The 20,646-nt window shown below is 41.3% G+C and overlaps 1 protein-coding gene across 1 annotated transcript in view; it reads left to right on the forward strand.

The window, feature by feature from the left end:
* The window catches only part of mctp2a (multiple C2 domains, transmembrane 2a), a 47,195-nt gene extending 26,879 nt beyond the window's left edge, over window positions 1-20,316 (forward strand). Inside the window, exons 18-23 of the mRNA XM_087797959.1 lie at window positions 2,330-2,449; window positions 4,579-4,620; window positions 11,949-12,058; window positions 12,144-12,253; window positions 16,168-16,265; window positions 19,627-20,316. Of these exons, the coding sequence (XP_087654085.1) occupies window positions 2,330-2,449; window positions 4,579-4,620; window positions 11,949-12,058; window positions 12,144-12,253; window positions 16,168-16,265; window positions 19,627-19,686 (540 nt within the window). The 3' untranslated portion in view covers window positions 19,687-20,316. The remainder of the gene's footprint in view (window positions 1-2,329; window positions 2,450-4,578; window positions 4,621-11,948; window positions 12,059-12,143; window positions 12,254-16,167; window positions 16,266-19,626) is intronic.
* Window positions 20,317-20,646: the final 330 nt, after the last annotated feature.

Below are 20,646 nucleotides of genomic sequence, written 5' to 3' on the forward strand. Positions count from 1 at the left end.
GTTCGCCGGCTTCACATGCTCAACAAATTAGGTCTTATGATGAACATGGCGACCGTTTCATTCGGAGTAAACGGTAACCAGCCCACCGTGCGAGCATCCTGCGTCACCTTAGCACCGCGTGTTAGGAGGTGAACCCCTGGGCGCCGGAGCTTCACCAGTGTCCGCATTACTCATCGTTCAACCTTCCCTGGTGGTCCGTTTGAACCTGGGCCTGGCCGTGGCAGTAGGTACACCAGCCCCCCAGAGCAACAATCACCGACACCGTACGGCCGCTATGACAGGCGCCGTCTGCTCTTTAGTACGCTGCGATGGAGGCCTGAAGGCCACACCGTTTCACATCCTGTCTCAGCGTTAACTCCAACATATTGTTTGCTCTCCAAGTTGCCTCCAGCTCTTTCTGCTGAGCCGGCACATTGCTACTGTCAACTGGGTTCAGAGAAGTAGATAAGATCAGAACGTAGGGAGGATGAATCTAATTTAGAATGTTGTTATCTTTCCGTTGTTTTCGTAGATCTCGCATAATTAGTGCGACACAAAACATGAACATCGACTTAAAGTTTTATGACGAGCTTGTCGTTTACAAGTGGATTTTATATGCATATTTCAAATACCTGTCACTGGTTTATCGTATCTAGAAAATTCAAAGGCCATCTTAAAACTTTACGCAGCACTTTTGCAGTAACACTGCCTGAACACGGAGCAGGCAGGTGTCCGGGGTTATGCTGGTTTCTTACTTTAATAACTCCTAAATGTTCATTGAGGCAATTGAATTAATTTAAATAGTACATTGAGTGAAAAGTTTTCCATTGATGAATCCCATGTTCCTCACTTTAAAACTGTCAATCAGTTTACTGGGAGAGGTTAAGATGGAGAACACAATTTGAAGAGTGTTGATCAAGTTAGAAAATGAGTTGGAAAGTGATTTTATTTCAATAATAAGATGCTGGTTGTGGTGTTTAGTTTGTTTCAACTCAAGCTGCCATGGTCGGCAAGCCAACGGGGACTGCTGAGTCCTACCACACCATTCTAAATAGTGCAGAGAAATAATAAAAGTGCAGGATTGACAGTTAAACTTTGAATACACAGTCAAAAACTCACATTAATGTTGAATAACAGATACTGAATAAATCATTTAATTTTGGAAAAGGGACAAAAGCACTCACTCACGTTTTGTTTTGAACCATTTTGTCGCCATGAAATCAAAATATCCCCAGGCGACGTGATTATAATTGTTGTTTTAAAAGGGTAAATCTAATGAGCTATTTTAATGCGTGAATACTGGATTTTTGCTCAAAACTTTAGGGTTGGATACAAGTCTTAACCAATTAACTCTGTTCTTAGTTATCTTATAATAGAAAATGTATTGAAGTTTCTGACATGAATTGAAATGACGAGCACATCATGCAGGTGGACATCTGCACCAGTAACGGTTATAACTAAGTTTCTATTGTTCTCAACTATTTTCTATTCAACAACTACATTTGCATAACAGTTATCCTTTTATGTGGTAAGCTATTTAACAAGTGTTTATTTAGCGACAAAGTTTAATCATATTGAATCGCTTGCTAATAATTATTCATTAATTTGTATTAACCTTTTTAAGTTGATTCATATTCTTGTATAAATATATTAGACAAGTGTTACTTATAAATATGTATTTTATTATATTTACAATATGGTATTTTGGCATATTTCTACCCGTAATGTCAGTTTGAGGTGGCTGCATTCAGAGGACATTTTTATTTCAGCCGCGACAAAAAAACCCGCTGGTGTGATCCTCCCCAAACATTCCCGATCCTTCCAGTCGCAGACCCTCATTAGAGTGTCACTAAATGGGTTTAAATGCAGCCGTCCAATTAGTGCTCTGCTGTGAAATGCAGTGGGTGTTGTGAGACGTGCTTAGCAACACTCCTTTACAGAATTATGAGGGATTACTCATTCAGTGTGATCCATCTTATTCCAACGAGGGGTCCTGGCTTTTCTCAGTATCCTCGCCATGGAGGGGGTAAATGTTGCAAATGCCTCTCCAGTGTGGCCCCGTCAGTGAGCCGTTCTGCTCTTGAATAGAGGATTTGATGTGCTTGTTAAAATGTGGGATATCTGGACTCGCTAAGTCTCAGATTTCACTCAGCATCCTGCCGAGGCGATGCTTTTAGTGTACAGTAATAATACTTTAAGACGTTAAAACTGTAAAATAATTGTGGCTCTCAGAAGAGCGTAAAGAATCAAATCTGCTGCCATCAGCTGTGAGTCTCAGAAGCTTAACAGTATCTTGTTCGCTCGGGGAGATTTAAAACACGACTAAATCCATCATATTCTGCCTGCTCAGATTTTCCTGGTGACGGTGTGGAACTGCGAGATGTTCATGCTTCCTCTGTTCCTGCTTCTGCTCATCGGATTGAACTACTTCCAGTACTCCAAACTGAAAGCCACCTCCAACCAGGATCTGGTAGGTTACACTGACTTTTGTTATTCACATGAAGCACATTATTAATGAGAAGCATCTAAGAAGTATGTGAGGGTAGTGCTGCACACGTATGAAGGCGGTGGTGAGGTTTACTCTATTGATAGATGGGAGTGAAGTGAAATGAGAATGGAATGGCATCAGCTCTTCTTGTTAATGGTGGTGGTATGAGGTGAAGGGTTCACCAGAGGCGAAGAAGAAAGTGCAGGTAGGTGGAGATAATCAGAATCTGTGATAAAAAATCAAGTCATCAAGAGCGAAAGTGACAATCTAACAGGAGAGTTAGGCTGCTGGGATTTATGATTTTTTGAGTTTAATTATTTTCTATAGCTTGGTTTCACCCAGCCTTGGTAAAACATAACATTTAAATCGGGGGTACTGTTAATTGAAACCCCTAAATACCCTAAAACCCCTCTTGCCTCTTGGTGCTCGCCTGTGACGTCCATCTTGTATTGAAGGCTCAACATTATATTATAATTGTTTTCGGGAAAACCATTAACAATACTGTATTTTAAGATGATAGTAGAGAATTTGTGAAGTTTGAATTTTGATTTAACTATACCTTTAACTTTAAACATTTTAACAATTTTAGGTACAGTATATAATAGAAATCCAGTTAGGGATAAATATAGTGAGGGTGTCATATGGATGTAATTCCAGAAATAAAGATGTCATTTTTAGCATAAAAATGTTAACTAATCTAGCTAACTTACAAATCATATTAAATCAGAATGTGTCTCCTAAACAAAAAGTTCAAACCGTGGAAAACTGCCACGATGCGTTCAAAGACACCTCGCTAATTGTGGCAAGTTTTGTTCTTCTTCCTGTTAATTTATTTTTGCCTTTTCCCAAACCAACCTTGTTGCACCACTTGTGGACCGGTGTCATGTGTAGTGATGATCAGACATCAGTGGAGGCCATGTGGAGAAGACCATGTTAAGTTTTCGGAGTTAGTTAATTCTGTGTTGGGCCAAAGATTTGTCCCTGATGAGAATCTTACACAAATGGTTCCAGGGGTCAGCGATAGATTCTCAAGCGTTCACGCTCATGTGTCGGTGGACAATTCAGTAATCAACCGGCAACCTTTGGAATATCGATGAAAGTGCAGTATGCGGATGCAAACTCATTGAAAGAACATTTTCAAAAGCCACCAGTCCACCATCCTGTCCTGCAAAGCCACTTGGGAAATCTAAAATGTATTGCAATTCAAGCCCGGAAGACAATGTGAGCTCAAATAACGCGACATGTTTTGTTCTATCGGACACATTTATCTTGAGCTAATTCATCCGCCTTGAATATAGTCTTCATTGAACCATGAACCATTGTGAGAATCTATAAAATAATGCCGCTGTAAAACTGCAGAAACAATTTTCTACACCGTCTTTAGTTTCTCAATAAAACATACAAATCCACCAGGAATTTAATCTCTTTAACACAAAGTCTGCTGATATGGTCTGGCCACATGTGCCACAAGAACACGGCATTATCTCCCCTTTGTCTCGTGTTACCCTCCACGTCTGTGAAGGTTAATGTTGTTCACACATTTTTACCACCCCCGTTTTACCACCACGACCCCGTACCAAACAACGTCTCCATCCCAGGGTGGGTGTTTACGGCTGCTGGCGAACACGCCGTCCCTGGGCAATGTTAAAGCTGTGGCGCTCCCTCAAATCCAGTGCAGGGACTCTGTCACCCCCCGCGTGACCCTCTGGCCGACAACGACACAGCTCTGTTCCCAGGCAATGTCACATCGTGCGCCACAGTCGGGGTCAGGGATGACTTGATATAAAGTGATCTAGGCAACAGCATCCGAATTAAACGTGTTTTTTTTTTTTTCTCTCTCTCTTCCTCTTCCTCGCTCTGTTTTGCTGTTATGTTGTGGAGAAATGAGATTGCTTTGGTGTGACAGTGCTCTTGTGAGGAAGGCCCTCCATCACCTGTGCTTTTGTGTGAGGTCACCCCTCTGATGCAGTCTCTATGGAAACAAGCCTCTCCCAATAGGGGTGAATGTACTCAAAGAAAATTTCATTACTCGGTGTTTGTTAAAAATGCTCCAATGCCCACATGTCCCGATCGCTTTAAGTCACCCTCCGCTCTCTTTCTCTTCTCTCCAGGTGAACATGGGCTTGGGTGATGAGGAAGAAGACGACGAGAAGGTATTTTAACTCGTGTTTTCAAAGCATTTGTATGTATGTAAACAGCTTCTTTTTTTTTGTTGACCACAAATACACTGCTGCCTTCTGCCTGGGGAATCTTGGATGTCAAATTAAGTTCAAACTCGGTTGAAAATATAGTAAATTTGATTTAATTTGACAGGAAATCAGGTTAAAAAAACTACAATGCAAACCATTAAGATTGTTGGAAATATTTCGTAAAAATGAGACGCAAATATTGATCAAACTAGCTATTAAAATCATTGATAAACATAATACAATTGTTATTAATTAATTGGTGTGACCTAATTTCAACTAAAGGCAGATTTAAACTGATATTGACTATTCAATGATTAGAAAGCTATTTATACAGTATTTGTACATATGTTCCACTTATCCCGGGAAGACAGAAATATGTTTTTTTTTTCCTAACCTCTGGCTGTAATTCAGGAAGTATAAAACCACTTTTGTTGTTATTTTAACATCCCTTCTTCATATATGCAATTGGAGGATTTAGGTTAATCTTTTAAAGATGTTAATAAAGATTCACTTCCTTGGCATTTAGTCATATATTTGGGAAAGCATTAATGAGATTGTTGCTACAACGTGTTTGATCCTGGAGACTACAAAATGTGAGTGAAGTTTCAGGTTCAGGTGCAATTTTGTTTTTGCTCAAAAAATCCCAGTTACATAAGTTTTGGCCCCAGACTCGATTCCCCTTTGAGAGGTGGATTTTGTCCCAGACTTCACGTAGCTGTTGTTTGATATTTTTGCCAGAGGCAAGAAGCAACAAAACTTGTGGGGTTTTTTTTTAGGCTAAAATAAGTTGTGTTGTCGCTGTTTTGTCAGTAAACAAAGAAGAATCACTAATCAATAACATATAGTTCAAGATGTAAAAGGTCAGATGTTCAGCATATGTGGCTGAGATATAAGCACATAATGGATGGAACTTAAATAATAACTTATTAAGTGATTGTTTGTCTTTTGTGTGTCAAGCCTCTTCATCGCAGTAACATCCTATATTAATGTCTCGTCGTCATGTTTTCTCTCTCAACAACAAACATCTCGGCAGTGATCTTCTGTGTTGCTCCGAGGCTAACGCGTCACGTCTACTCGTTTGTGGGAAACAAATGAAGTTTGTTGATATCTCTCTTGTGTCTCACCGAAAACAAAAACAGGAAATTCTTAAGTAGCCTGGAAATTATACTTCCCCACAGCACATAATATTCAATTATACTCATCCAGCTGTCTGTGCGAAAAAAGGAAAAGTTAACAGGGATGTGCATTATTGCTTTATGGCAACGGACTGTGGAACTAACACAGAGCCTCAGAGCGAATGACCCTTGTGCTGCATGTCTAGGCCCAGGATTCATATCCATAATGCGCTCAATATATTCTGCTGCGATGACCTGAGGCGAGGAAAAGAGCCAGCTACTCTTAAAAACACAGGCAATTTCACCAACTAGAATCTGCAAGGTTGAGCTAATTCACAGATAAGACCTGCATGGTATGTCTGCACGAAGCTCAAGAGCTCACAAACAACACTGGCAGCTCGGTTTTATATTTCATCGCCAAAGATCTGCTGTGAAGGGAATATCCGAGCACATTTCTCGCTACCTTTAATTGAATTATTTAAATGTGTATCGCACGAGCGGGGTCCTGCTCTAACGCACCATTTAGATGTGCATTGCGGTTAATGTTATGTTTTGCTCTGTGCAACCAATCTGATACTAACATTATACCGCTTACAGCCCATTTAAGTAACAAAAAACAGGCAAAAGTTATGTTACTTTATCAATTCGTTGTCTATTGACGAGCGTAGTAGCGAGTAGCACGGACTGATTATCGCCTAGTCAGCTGTTTTCAGCGGGTCAAAATTCATCCTAAAGTTTAATGGTAGGCTACTACTACTTATTACCCAGTAGGCTAGTGCAAAATGCCAAACTGAATTGAGAATGTCTCTCGACTTACAACTTATTAACATTTCATTATCATTTAAATAAGAAGTAGACTAGGACTTACAGTTGATCATTTTGAATCCTTCCCTAGAGTATTTTTCTATACATGACTGTTTTTGGCTTCCCAGTCACCTTGACCCAGAGATGGCACAAGGGATAAATGAAATTTAGGAATTAAATAATTTAAAATAACATTCTAGATTGGAACTTTGCAGAAGCCTGACATGTGCTAGCTATAAGGGATTTCATATCATGCTAATTTTTGACTTTCCTACTCATTTTGGTGCTAATAATCTCTCAAAGAGAAGAGTTTGGTAAAGATTGTTCTTTAGTTGCCAATGTTTACTATGTTTTTCTCTCATTGATGAGTCTGAAACCCGATTTACCTAGTGGTCGTATAATAACCTGTAGAGCCATGGTCCGTGTTACTGTTATGGCAGCAACATGAGCACAGATAGTGGTTGAATTTTCCTAGTTTGGAGGCGACAGGAACCTACATGAAGGGTTGAGGAAATTGTAAATCAGGCTGAAATTCTAGATGACAACACAACAATCAAATAAGTCAAGTTCAGGAAACCGCAGAATGACCACCTAAACAAGCTGAAAGTGCCTATGAGAGATGGTATTTAATAATCAATGAAAACTTAACTATATATTAAAAAAATATATAGTTTTTTATTAGCCAAAAACTTTATCACAATCGTGTTCCAAGTACTGCCAAAGACAACTCATTATGTTGTCTTTGCTTTTCAACATATTCAGACTACCTGTGAAGATCTCCAGTGAATTAATTAATGCCATTATATCTATTAATGCCATTATATTCAGGCATTCAAAGTGACAACTTCCCTTTATTTGTTAGGATCGGGTTTATTGTATTTTTCTGCGTAGAGAGTAATCAAGACGAGTTCTTGTCAAAACTCCATGATTGGAAACGGCACCAGACCTCTAGCTTTGAACACGGTTCCTGTGAAAGTGGTATTCTGTATGGGAGGCATTAGCTGCCTTTGTTGCCGTGCTCCGGCTTCACCTCTTCCCAGCTTTCATTGAGACTCGGAGCCCGTTCACACTCCGAGGAAATGAAATATCTCCTTTCATTTACTAATTAAGCGGTTGCCCATGTTTGTTTTAAGCTGTCAGCTTTAATTTAAAGTGGCTTATTTGAAAGACTTGTTATGGTCTCGCTGTCACTTTAAAGCGGCATCATGTAGTCAGATCAAGCAGTGTAGCTTTACACCTCCTATCAAAGTCTCTGTAAAATATTTGGGGTTAAAGAGTGATCAGTGGTAAATTTGATGCCTTCAAAGCCGTCTCTTTCTTCCTCTCCTAACGTGTGAATAAAGGCTTTTTCCCAGTGAGGAGGGTATGATTACCACTCAAATATGTTTTTATCCTCCTCCCTCCCCCTTGAGGAAGAAATATGTAAACCTCAGACGGAACAGCAGGAATGTGAAGGCATGATGTTAAAGGGAGACGAAAGGCAACGCAGCGCTACAGCGGGATAATACGGAGCAGATTCTGCGCCCGAGAACACATCTGTCCTCGGGGAAGGCGGCCGCTTGCAAATCATGTGTGGGCAAAGTGACTTCCTTCTGCCCTCAGGTATCAATTGTGCAGATAAATAATCTAACGTAAAGACGCAGAGACACAAACGCACGCCTATAGATCTGGAATATGAAAGAGCACTAACCCGCCCCAAGGCTGGCAGGACTCGTCTGGTGTTTGCTACAAGGGCAGGGAGGTGGGGGGGTGCTAGACTGGGGTGCGAGGGTAACCCCGGCTTTCACCCAAGAGTCACCATTGGGTGTCCTTTAATGCCATAGGCTGTGCAATCATTGATACAAAGACCTCAAGTTGTCACTAATCCCAACTAACCACCTTCGAGAAGTAAGAGTTCAGTGATTTCCACTTCACAACCAGCATTCATCCCTGTGTTCTGCCTGTTAACTTGTCTCTCTTCTCCACCCGTGGTTCTCTATACCTCAGCCAGATCCTTCCAATATCCTAAGCACAACTTATGCTCAGTTTCTCACCGTACATTTTACTAGCGATGGGTGGATGAAGCTTCATGAAGCAGTTTCGTTTAGAGGTCAGTAGGTGGTGGTTTAAAAATGACGTGGTGTTTCAACAATTGTTCAAAAATAGAGTAGAGACCGCCATCTAGTGGACGCTGAATATAATGACACTGCTTCATGAAGCTTCATCAGCCCATCACTGCTTTTTACATGTTTGTGCAGTGTTCTTTTTTAATTATTCTTAATAACGAAGCCCGTGGGACATGTGAAATATGCTCAGGACCCTTAAACGCCTCCCCCCAGGTCAACCCGTGGCCACATAAAAATGCCATGGCAGGCTGGATTTGGCCCCCAATCCATGAGTTTAACATGTGACCTACACCATCCATGTTCCTCTCTCCTAACCCCGGTTATTCTTTGTCCTTGTTTTAGATTCCTATCTTATTCTTCTATGCTTGCGGATTCTAAAGATGTCTTAATTGAGTTTGGTGTTGGATCAACACTAGTATTGAGAACAAAAAGGCCCAGCATTAGACTGATAATGCATCCACAATGTGGCAATTTAGTTCCATAAAAATGTCTCTGGTTACCCTGGCTAGCATATATTTAACTTTGCCTGTATAAATTTAATTATATAATTAGACAAAAACTGTTTTCGCATCATGTAATAGACGATCAAAAGTTCCCCTCACTTTCAATGCGACACATCCTTGATTTTTCTATGTTTAAAAAAATGTTCCCTATTTTTCCAGAAAGTTAGTTAGACTTTTATTTTTGACATTCGGACATCACCTTCCCTTTCACCCACTCTATAATAAGATGAATGTAGGTTTTGGTCACAAAGGAGAATTTGAGAATTTAAAAGCAGACGGTCTCTGCTCAATCTTCACAGTGATTCTTTTCTGGCCTATAAATGAAAGCCAGTATATCTGGTCTCTCATCCTGGAGTGTATTTCTGGTGTCGTACCGGTCCAAATGGACGTCTGAGCTTCCAAACCTAAATGATGTAATTGCGACTCTTGGAGCTCATTATTGCTTTGTGCACCATCTTCATCTTTTCCTTTGAAAATAAACACGGGATCAGGCAGCACCTGGTGGGGTGTTAAGGGCGTGCTCGGGTGGTTTGTCCAGTTGTGAAGCTAGACGACTCTTAAGCTCCCGGTCACGACGAGGCCGTGAGATGTTAATCTCACTCAGGCATTTTTCTGATACTTTTCCCTTTTTTGGACAGTGTTGAGTCTCCAGTGTCTGTCCGTATCAGAGCCCAGTGGGGGAGGATCTGCTAGTGTGGGAATTGCTCTCTTCCTGAGCTTTGGTGCTGAAGAGTTGGCCTGACAGCGGGAAGTCTCTCGGTCCTGGCAGGGCCTGCGTTCCCAGGGGCGGCCTCATGAAGCCCTGATAAAGGCGTTCTGTCTGGACCCTGTCAGTGCACTCAGACTGGGGCTCCGGCTTGTAACGTAAACACACAGACGTCCTCGAGCCGCCTGTTAGGGTCCATCTGAGCGCCCTCCCCCAGCACTCTCGCTCTTCCTCTCCCACCCGCCTCCCTGTCATCATTCCTGTCATTATTTCCCTTTGATGCCGGGCTTTTCGGGCCTCTTTAGCTTTGCGTGGCTCTTGTTATCTGTGGTCACTTCTGTCCTTCTGGAAGGCTTCACAGTCTACTTGTTGTTATTTCTTGTCTTGATGTAATCTCAATTACTTCATTTTGAGAAGACCTCTCCGAAAACTATTATGTTGACTCTTGCCAAATAATGTTCGATATGTTCTTTGGAAACATCCAAAAGACTAACTCTCTCATCTTTGAAGGTGCTGTGTTTTATGGGAAAGAAACAATTAAATGTATTTCAATGTTTTTTTTTTAAAGGTTATATTCATTTATTTAAATAACTGCAAAGTGAGGAAAGTGTTCCATTGGATCTGTATGTTATCCATGCAACTCTCTGCCTGGTTTCCACTTTCGATGCTGCGTTTTCTACAATTGTCAACTAAAATATAACATTTAAAGTGGAACAATAAACCAGGACACTGTTGTTTGATCGGTCCGTCCCAAGTTGTGGGTGGACTTCTCTTCGTATTCTTTGTAATCTCGTGCACGATGTCACAACTGTGGGATATGCAGCATATGACATTTGTTTTGGGTTAGCCTGTCATGCTAACTTACACAAATCTGTCTCCGATCCTCTCTGCTCTGAATGAACACTGTCCCGCACAATGCCAGTGCGAAAGTACCAGAGACTCGCCAGAGATGGTTGAAGTAGAAACTCTTTTAACGTTTGTTATGCATTAAGGTAACCTCTATGCTCTTTCCATACTGTCCATAAACATTTTATTATTATTCTTAGTTTGTGTACCCTCAACTACAATGGCAATTTAATAATTCTGGTTCCAAAAAAACACCCTGTTTTAGTATTTATTTTGTGTCTCTAATTTCCCTAAAACTATGTATATCTTTGAAAAGTGATGATAATGGGTCATATATAAATATTTTTCTAATATTGTTTGACGATACATATTCACCACTAGAACCAATGCAAAATCCACATTACTTTTAATATAAATTAAACATTATACAAATGTATATATACATATGTATAAACTAAAATAATATACTACTCATTTTTATACACCAAACGGTTTTTAAGGGCTTCATATCAATATAATTATGCATCTTAAATCTAATTGCATAGTAATAGTGGTTATTTGCAGTTAATTCTGTATTATATGCATGCAATATTATTTTAAATAAATGGTTTTACAAACTTCTGTAGTAGATTCTAGCGACTGATTGTATTCCTCTTCTATATTTTTGAGCGATTTTTAAAAGCTGCTCTGCTGTTGACGCCGTCAACCTTCAACCGAAGGCGTGTTATAGATGAGGCGCCTTAAAGGTATAATTCATAAGCTCCAGGTTTTCTTTGTCTTGTTAAGAATGTCTGTTAAACCACATTGTGTTATTTGTGGTGTAGCTCTTCAGACGATCATGGAAAAAACATTTTTTGCGAGAATTGCATCCCTCCAAAGTTACCCCCAGATTCCCGTCTGGGTCATATTCCGACTGATTGCAGATGGCCATTTTGCACACTTTTCATCCACCAGAGAGTCTTGATTGTGCTGCACTTGTGCGCCGCCTCTATTGTCGACGGCAGACAAAAGCCGAAATCTCCCAGCCGACCACAAAACAGCTTCTGAGCACCAAGTCTGCCTCTTCCTCAAAAGAAGTCTGAAGATGTTCCCGTGTTTGCTCATTACCTGCTATTCAATAGATAAATCACCCATAAGAGTGCTGCTGGAAAAAACTGTTTTTTTTTTGGTCTCGACTGTAACTGTATTCTACCTCTTTTCTCTTGTTTTTAAGGAAGCTGCGAAGAAGGGATTGATGGACAAGATTCACATGGTCCAGGAAGTGGTGCTTGCGGTCCAGAATGTATTGGAGGAGATCGCAAACATAGGCGAGCGAGTGAAGAAGTGAGTCCATACTAGAAATGATTTTAGAAGTTAGATAACAAAACTTTTCCTTGAGTTTCTAACTGATTCTCTCTTCCATTTGCAGCATATTCAACTGGTCTGTTCCATTCATGTCGCTTCTGGCCTGTTTGGTGCTTTTTGTGGTGGCGACGCTTTTGTATTTCATCCCTCTGCGATATATTGTGCTGATCTGGGGTAAGTTGTGCAAAACTTCCACATGGTGCAGCAGTAATCTATTATTTTAGTAGTCGAGTAATCCATCATAGAACTTTGATCGAGAACTAGATTGCAAGATTAATGCAGTCAATACATCTGTTGATTATTCGCCTATTAACTAAGTTAAAAACATTTACTGTTTTCAGTGTGGTATAAAAGACACCATAAGTCTTTTTAATCAATGACATACTAAAAGTTTCATAGTTGTTTTTCGTAAGGAAGGTACATTTTGATTTCAAAAGTCTAACCATCGTTTAACTGCAAATATCAGTTGATGTTTATTGACACATCTCTATTTTAAAAATGGAAATTGGCTGCTGGAAATTATTGGTTGATGTGTCTACAATAATATATTGAACGTTCCACGTATGACTTGAATATACCAGAGAGCGCAACCTTAACCAAGACGCTGACTTCCACACACTATGATAAAGTTAGAGGAGGCTTGTTTAGCGAACTGTTTACACAAAAGGGGACGACTGTCAGATTCAAAGCTGAGCAATCTCACAAAGAGTGAAAAGTGTAGTGGAAAAGACTCTTGTTCAACGCAACTTCCCAATAACTGTAAATATCTCAGGTTAGCTAGGTAGAGATGATCAGATCAGTGTGTTTACTTGGACATATGACCTGATCGACTATCGGCATAATCCACCCCTTTTTATCTGAATGAAATAAATCACACAAAATTTTACATTTTTATTTTGTTTAAATTCTAACTCTAACCCTTCTAATGCTTTATTTATTTTCTTTATCTAATAAGGTAAAACAATATTTTCACATTTGAAATATACCTGAACATTTGATCAAGGGATCTAATCAAATGTCCCATTTTATTCTATTGTTTTTCTGAGACATAAGATCAAGTTTTTAATAAGGTGGTGAGAAAATGCAGCTGTGGTTTGTTACCATGCTTCTTATAATCATCAGATTTTGAAATAAAACTATAGCGAGTTTTGTTTTTTTCATAATCTACTCACCCATACTGTTGTTGTGAAACACAACTTTTGTTTCTTCTCCTTCCACTATTTAATGAATCGAAGACATTTAAGTTCCCCACACCTCTGCAAATGCTCAGAGATCAGACAGCTGGAGTTGGCTGAGCTCAGTGTGGGCTGATATGCCAGCGCCTAGTCGTGGCGAGGCCCCGAGTTTGTGTGGAAACAAAGCAGCGGTGGAGTATATAATACGTGATGTCCTTGGGCAGTCTGTAGGCTCCTGCTCCAGCCTCTCATTATCTGCTGTAGTCATAGAGAATAGACAGTCATCTCAGTGGTCAGGGAGATATGTTGCCCTCAACTGGCTCTCCTCCGCCAGCTGTAAGCCCACAACCACTGCACTTCCTCTCTGCCTTCAACACAATCAATACTGAAAAAACAGCATATCAAACGAAAACACACAGTCTGAGACGTTCTTCTGCCTCCCCAGTTAACCCCCATCTCTGTGGTTGCGAGGCAATCCTTTCAAGTTGCTCGCACATATTTAAGTCCTTGGGTTCTTTGTCTGTGTGCGGAGCAAAGTACCAAGCTGTGGATGCACTGGTGCCATCAATCCCCCCCCCCCTCGAGCGTCACCGCGTAAATATAGATGTGCTGTGTGGGATATTAGTCTGTATGTATCACTCCTTCATTCAATGAAATTTAAATTCTCAAACTTCCTCATAGAAGATCCATGAATAATAAGTTGTTGCTTTTATTTATTGAGGTATGAGTTCAATTTAGTGAAGAATATGAAAATGTCGACTAATACTAGATCTTGATTTATCTATGATTGGAAGTATATGTGAATACCACACGCATACATACACCAGCTTAAGGTATTTTTGTCAATCTTTTGGCTCGGAAACAACCCTCTGGAGTTTTGGTTTTACAACACACAGACAACTTGACCTAGCAGACGAAGGTAAAAAGCATCCAGGCTTATAACCTTTTGAGCCTGAGATCCGTTTGTCTGGTGGGTTTCATAGTCTTCAGATTTGGGATGAGAAGGAGTAACGTAGAGTCTTAATACATACACTAGTACAGTCTACAGTTGGCTCAATACTAAGGCTATAACTATTCATTAATTCAGGTTTACGTACTAGAAAACCTTCTATCTCTGTCTGGAAGCGTCCTTGATGAGTTAGAGGCAATCCCAGCTGCTCGGGACAAGAGGCAGGTGACACCCCCAGAACAGCAACACAACCATTCATTCACACTTTATTTAAAGATCTCAATCAACCATATTATTGTTTCCCTTGTTCTTATTTAACAGTGTGTCACTCGTGTATGTCAGTGTGGAAACTAAAGATAGTTTAGTAAATACATCAAGCTGGTTCTTTATGAAAGTGTGGATTAAATTTAATTTGTAAGAAGTCTTTCGCTGACATTCCTGACCTTGTGTTTTCACTGAAACGGGTGTTATGTTGTCATACAGAGTTCCTGCATTTGGTCAATTAATGAAGTAATAAAAAATAAACCAAAAAGTATCTTGGTGCTAGAAAGAAAGTTTCAATTCTATGGAGATGATGTGGCGTATTCGGTACAGCAACACGGATGCTTTGCAGGCGACATTTGTAGTATCAAACACTCAAGTTAAAAAACTTTGGTGCCAACCAATCAGAGTCCAGATTTGATAGTGAAACATGCCAAAAAAGTGACTTTTCATCAACAGAAGAAGATAAATGGAACGAAACAACCGAGGTGCAACTGTAGCTCTTCTGAAGGATCTAATGGTCCAAGAGTTCCAATCCCCTCCACTATGGCATTTTGACACTCCACTAACTTTAGACCCGACCCCAGCTGATTGGCCCACTTTTTCAGAGATGACTGTTGCTCACTTGGCTGCGAGTAGCTAAACTAGTGTCGTCAACTAGTCAGATACACTTAAGATATCCACCTGCTTAGCTGCTACTTTAATCACTCTCTGTCCAAACATCTCCTCTCCACGACGCTCTCCACTCCTCTGTGGATGGAACTGGAGTTTTGTCGCCGGAAGCTACACTTGCAAATCATACCCACAGGCTATCCAGAGCCTCGCTGACCCCTGGGACCAGGAGCTCGCCAACATGCTGTGGCAAAAGTCCAGTGATTGGAATTTCAGTCATATATTCGGACCTCCTGGCTCGGGGGAACTTGCCACATCATTTTAAGTTGTATTGGTAGTTGTTATAAAAATAGAATCAAAGTTGCCTTTAAACTGCTCAAGCTGGTAAATATATTGTACGTAAAGTAAAATATTGTAAATCCACTGGGGGAGCAGATTTTCTCCCAAGAGACCTGGGAAAAGTGCGAACTAGGAAGTATCTCTTGAAGTCTTTTTCTGCTATAAATTATTACTATTTCAATTCTTATTGTAGTAGTTGATTTATTTTAATCCTTCTTTCATACAACCTGTCATTTTATTAAAATGATACCCTTTTTGTCTTTTACCATTTTCTGAAAATGTTCTTCCCCTCACTGAAAAAAAAACTCAAACTAGTTTGGTCACTCCATCATATTATGTCTTTATTATGGTCTTCTTTTTTTGTTTTTTTAATGAATAGCATTAAAAAGATACAATGTACAATCAGTAAATCAAAGCCCCCACTAGAATGCCCACCTATACTTGGGTTGAAATCTTACCTACCGTATCATTTGACAATGAGCTTCAAATTTATGTATCCAAAATCAAATTGAATACCAAATTAAAAACTAAAACCACAAAGCAAAAAGTACAGATCACAGTCACTGTGTGTGTCACGGATCACAGGGAATCATTTCTGTGGTTCAACAGGCTGCTGGCGGTGAAGTCAGCACTGCAGACTTCAGATTCGGCAACATGCCTAATGGACGTCACTTCTAACTGTACTAAGACCTAACATGACGAGACTATAAAACTGCGGCTGGTTAAATATTAATGTCTTCTTGTTTTCACAGGCGTTAACAAATTTACCAAGAAGCTCCGCAACCCCTACACTATCGACAATAATGAAATCCTGGATTTCCTCCAGAGGGTGCCGTCTGATGTTCAAAAGGTAGGGGTTGAGTTTTACATACAGATACGGAGGGAAATTCCCCAAAGATGTCTGGATTATTTGCTGTACCAGAATCCCCAAGTGTGGCGGAGATATATCCTCCGGCTTTGTTTGATTATTTATGCTCTCTCCTCTTTAAAGCGCCCCCCCGGCTCAATTACTCCTCAGTACCGGGGCCGTGTAATGGCCGGGGGTTCGTCCTCGGCCCATACTGCCACCGGCCCGGGCGTTGTTAGCGAATTTTCCCCCTCCTTCGTGTGATTGAAGACACTAGATTGTGGTGGCGAGCCAGCAGAAAAGGTTCTGATGTCTCTGTGTCAGCGACTCTGATGTGGCCTCAGTCACTTCCGGGGTGGTGGAGTCACTTAAACGTAGTGGTCGTCTCGCCGGGTGCCATACCTGGCCGATGAGTCATTTTCATTTACATCACGGAGCTGTCACCGTCTCGTAAGTCGAGCTCGCCGCTCGCCCGACGGAGACGCTCGCCCTGCCAGGAAATGAAGTGCCACACGAGCGTTCCTTCATCTCCCGAGCTAGCGCCGCCGCAGACAGAGAGAATCCTGACAGTCTGGATCTGGAGCGACACTCTCACCCCCGGTCTGTTCCTCGACTTGCACCCTTGATGTCGTCCTGCAGCACGCCGCCGCCGCCGCCGCTGCCTCCTCTGTGATGTCGGCGGGAGTCTGTGTTGTTTGAGATTTGGCTCGCCGCGCTGGCAAAGGCAAGGTGGCGACTACATTGTGATTCGGGAATCCTTTGTATGTCTTCATCCCCATTGGGAGACAAGGTTTGAGCTTTGAAAAACGACTCACTTTCAAATCCCAGGGAAACAATACTTCCTTTTTTTTTTTTTTTTTTCTTTCCCACATTTGAAAGAGAAACTACATCTTGAAAATAGCTCCCGTCATGAAAAACAAAACACCCTTAAGATGCATCATAAGTACGTTTCATTTGGAATAGCGGAGGAAGAAAACAAACCCCAACATCTTATACACAGGAGACCAGAATAAAACAGTGGGCCACATATTTTTGTTTTGTTGACTGGGAACTTCAATCCGCAGATAGGTGCGGACACAAAAACACCTCAAAGGCTCAAAATTGACTCCTGTCTTTCTTGCAAATATGACTTGGCAATTAGCGCCTGTGCAAATCTACAAAGTCTGCCTCAAAACCGGGACTTCTGACAACATTGTGTCTGTCCTGAAATAAGAAGCATCTGTCAGTTCTGAGGACAGTTTCATGTTCTGATGCAGGAGGCAGTCACTTTGTTCCCACGTTCCATCTCGCGTTCTAATAATGGAGACTATCTAATTAGCATAGAGCTCTTACCTTCCTTCCACACAACCGTCGCATTGTTTGAGCTCAGCAGGCACTTCAAACGGCCGGTTTACGGATTGTAGCCCTTTCGCTTTCCCACTTCAACATACGATCGGCCCTTTATGGCTCATTTAGAAATGTTTAAAGGAGAAAAGAAAGGTACAAACTATCTTAAAAGGCCACATTTTATACAAACGTGTACCTGGATTGACGGGTCACGCTTGTCCGGAGGTGTCGACGTTGTTAGCAAGAGCTGCCATTGTTGTTAGCATGTTAGCTTAACAGCTTTACCAGGATACCAGTTTGCCAACCATCGGTTTATGCTTTCGTAGTACTTCAATGTACTTTGATAAGTATGTGTTTGGTCAATGAAATAGATGACTTTAGTATCTGGTACATTTTCATGAGCTTTTGAAAACCTAAAAAAGGTTTTAAAATGCATTAAAGCGGTTGGTTGTGGTGTTATCACTCTAAATATACAGTAAATCTCAAACCTTTCATTACTTTTTTCCAAACACATGGTTCATTTTCACATTCCTGGGAAATCCAACATAAAATTGGCATCTAAAAAATTCAAATTTGTATTCCAAAGATTTCCATACTTGAAATAGTAAACTGAATACTTTAACCTGAATTGAATTGCAATACGAGCTAACCTAGCTTAATATTTCAATCTGCATTTATCAGAGATTAACATTTACATGAATCAATTTCTTCAAAGAGTTTACAATCAATCACACACACAAATCACATACTGATGATGGGAGTAGGCTGCGACGCAGCGTGCCAACTCGGGGGACACAACAGCACAAAATATCCCGGATTGAACCTGAAACTAGAAGTCTGGTAATCTTTCATTTTTTCATTCAAATAAATCATTTTTATGATTTCTAGTTAATGAGGACTTTTTTATGCCAAAAAATACAGAATAAATAAATAATAATTATGTCTCCCAAGTGTTAGGGGGTATTAATGTGAAAACTGAAAAAATTATTTCCCTCCAAGATGCAGTAAGTCTCTCATCATGACCATGATTTGAACTCATTACTTTCTAAAGTTTTCCCCCATCGGAAATCTCAGTGAACGAGAGGTTACTAGAGTGCAGTCCATTATTATGTAATAATGGCTTCACTTGTCAATCTGTAGCTACGCCCTGCCTTGTTTATACAACAAGTCTTTTGGAGGTGGAGACTCCAGAGATCGATGATGCTGCGTGACAAACCCCAATGGTTGAGCAATTACAGCAGAGTTTGTGTGGTTATGGTAAACGAGAACTATGGATAAGTGGGCGGGGCTTAAGCACATTTTCTAATGTCAATATTTCAATGAAAAGAGAGTTTTGTACAAACAGACACACACTGATGATACAATAGAGTCCAACATCTATTTAAGACACACTTTAATCAACACATTAGTTGCTCTTTTAGTTAATTATCTTAACTTCATGTTTGAGCCTCAGATTTCCTCCCTCAGGGCACACACACACACACACACACACACACACACACACACACACACACACACACACGTATCAATTTGATAACTTGTCAGGAAAAAGAAAGTTTCTCTAAAGTTGTGTAGCACAAAACCAAAGTTGAACACTTTAGATAGAAAATACCTTCGACTACTCATAGGAAAAAAGCTGTGTCGGCGTTCTGTACGTTGGGATGCAGCGAGACAAACACAAGTTCTATTCTATACTTGGACTTGTTTTCTTCAGGGACGCCGAAGTGAGCGATCATACAGTTTGCAGCTCCCCTCACTGGCCTGGCAGGTCGCCTCAACACTTGATGCCTGTTTCTAATATTGTGACGGGGAGGGCGGGGGGGCGGAGGGGGGGGGTAAACTGGTACAGAACTCTTGACTTCTCAAATCCTTCCTCTCTGTGATTAATCCCCTCTGCTCCTGTGTTTAAAAAATGATTCATTACAGGCGAGCCCGCCTCGCTTTCCTCTGCACCAGCCCTCCTCAGGGGAGCCATTACCGTGCGCTCCGCTGAGCTCGGATTACCTGCCTCTGACCAAACCGCTGTTTGTTTTCACAGGTGCAGCACAGCGCGCTCAGAGCGCCCACCAGCCAGAACCAGCCGCGCAGGAGAAAGTAACCCGGCGGACCCGGCGCCGGATGAAAAGGGCCGGCCTTTTCTTTTCTCTCCTTTGAATCCGCTCCGACGCAGTCCACCTGACAAGAACGCTTCACTGCCACCAGAGCCCACGACCCGACTCCCTCCTCCTCCCCCGTCATGGCACCCCAACTCTGCCCCCTGCTGCTGAGGGGGCGCCCGGGCCGCTCGCCCCGGCTTGTGTGTTTTGCCGCCCCCCCGACAGGGTCCGTGAACTGCAGCAGCTAAGAGGGCAGCACATGGCGCTGTCAATCACCGAGCCCGGAGGTAAAAGGGAAAGAGGGCGCCGCCGAGCTCAGCCCTTCATCTTTGGAAAAATCATTTCGAGAAGGAATGAAAAGCTGCAGGTTCGGCTCAACGCAGATCCTCGACCGGTTCGCTTTTTTAAGTCTCAGATATTCGCCCGGAGGTGGAGATAATCCCACCGTTTATGGGAGACAAATCACTTCTTTTTTTTTTGCGTCGACACGGTTCAAGTCGGAGCAGATTTTAAACATTTGTAAATGTTTTTGTAAAAGATGTAAATAGCAGCAGCCAAGTGTACTTTGGTCTGACAGTATTTTTATAAAGTGTGTCATGAAGTGGAGACTCTATTAAAGATTTTCAACAATGCGTGTGGATGGATTTCTGCGTCTTTACTGCACAACTCTTGACGACACACGTGATTACACAACAGCGTCGTCGACATCAAAGCTTTTCCTTATGCAACGTTTTGATGCTTCCACGCAATAAGAGGGAAAAACGATTGAACTGTCAACGGTCACCGACTCGTTCGTCCCCGTCAAGAGTTTCCAGGTAAAGTGCTGGAGCCTCCATCTTGAACTCAATCTAACTTGAATATTTGCTTGATCATGATCCTGATGGTTCTTACAAGTTGAACTGAAGTGATGTTGTGTTTCCATCAGGGGACAGAGTGTCACAACCCCCCCCCCCCCCCCCGAC

This window comes from Callionymus lyra, chromosome 8, assembly GCF_982586985.1.
Source record: "Callionymus lyra chromosome 8, fCalLyr1.hap1.1, whole genome shotgun sequence".
NCBI lineage: Eukaryota > Metazoa > Chordata > Actinopteri > Syngnathiformes > Callionymidae > Callionymus > Callionymus lyra.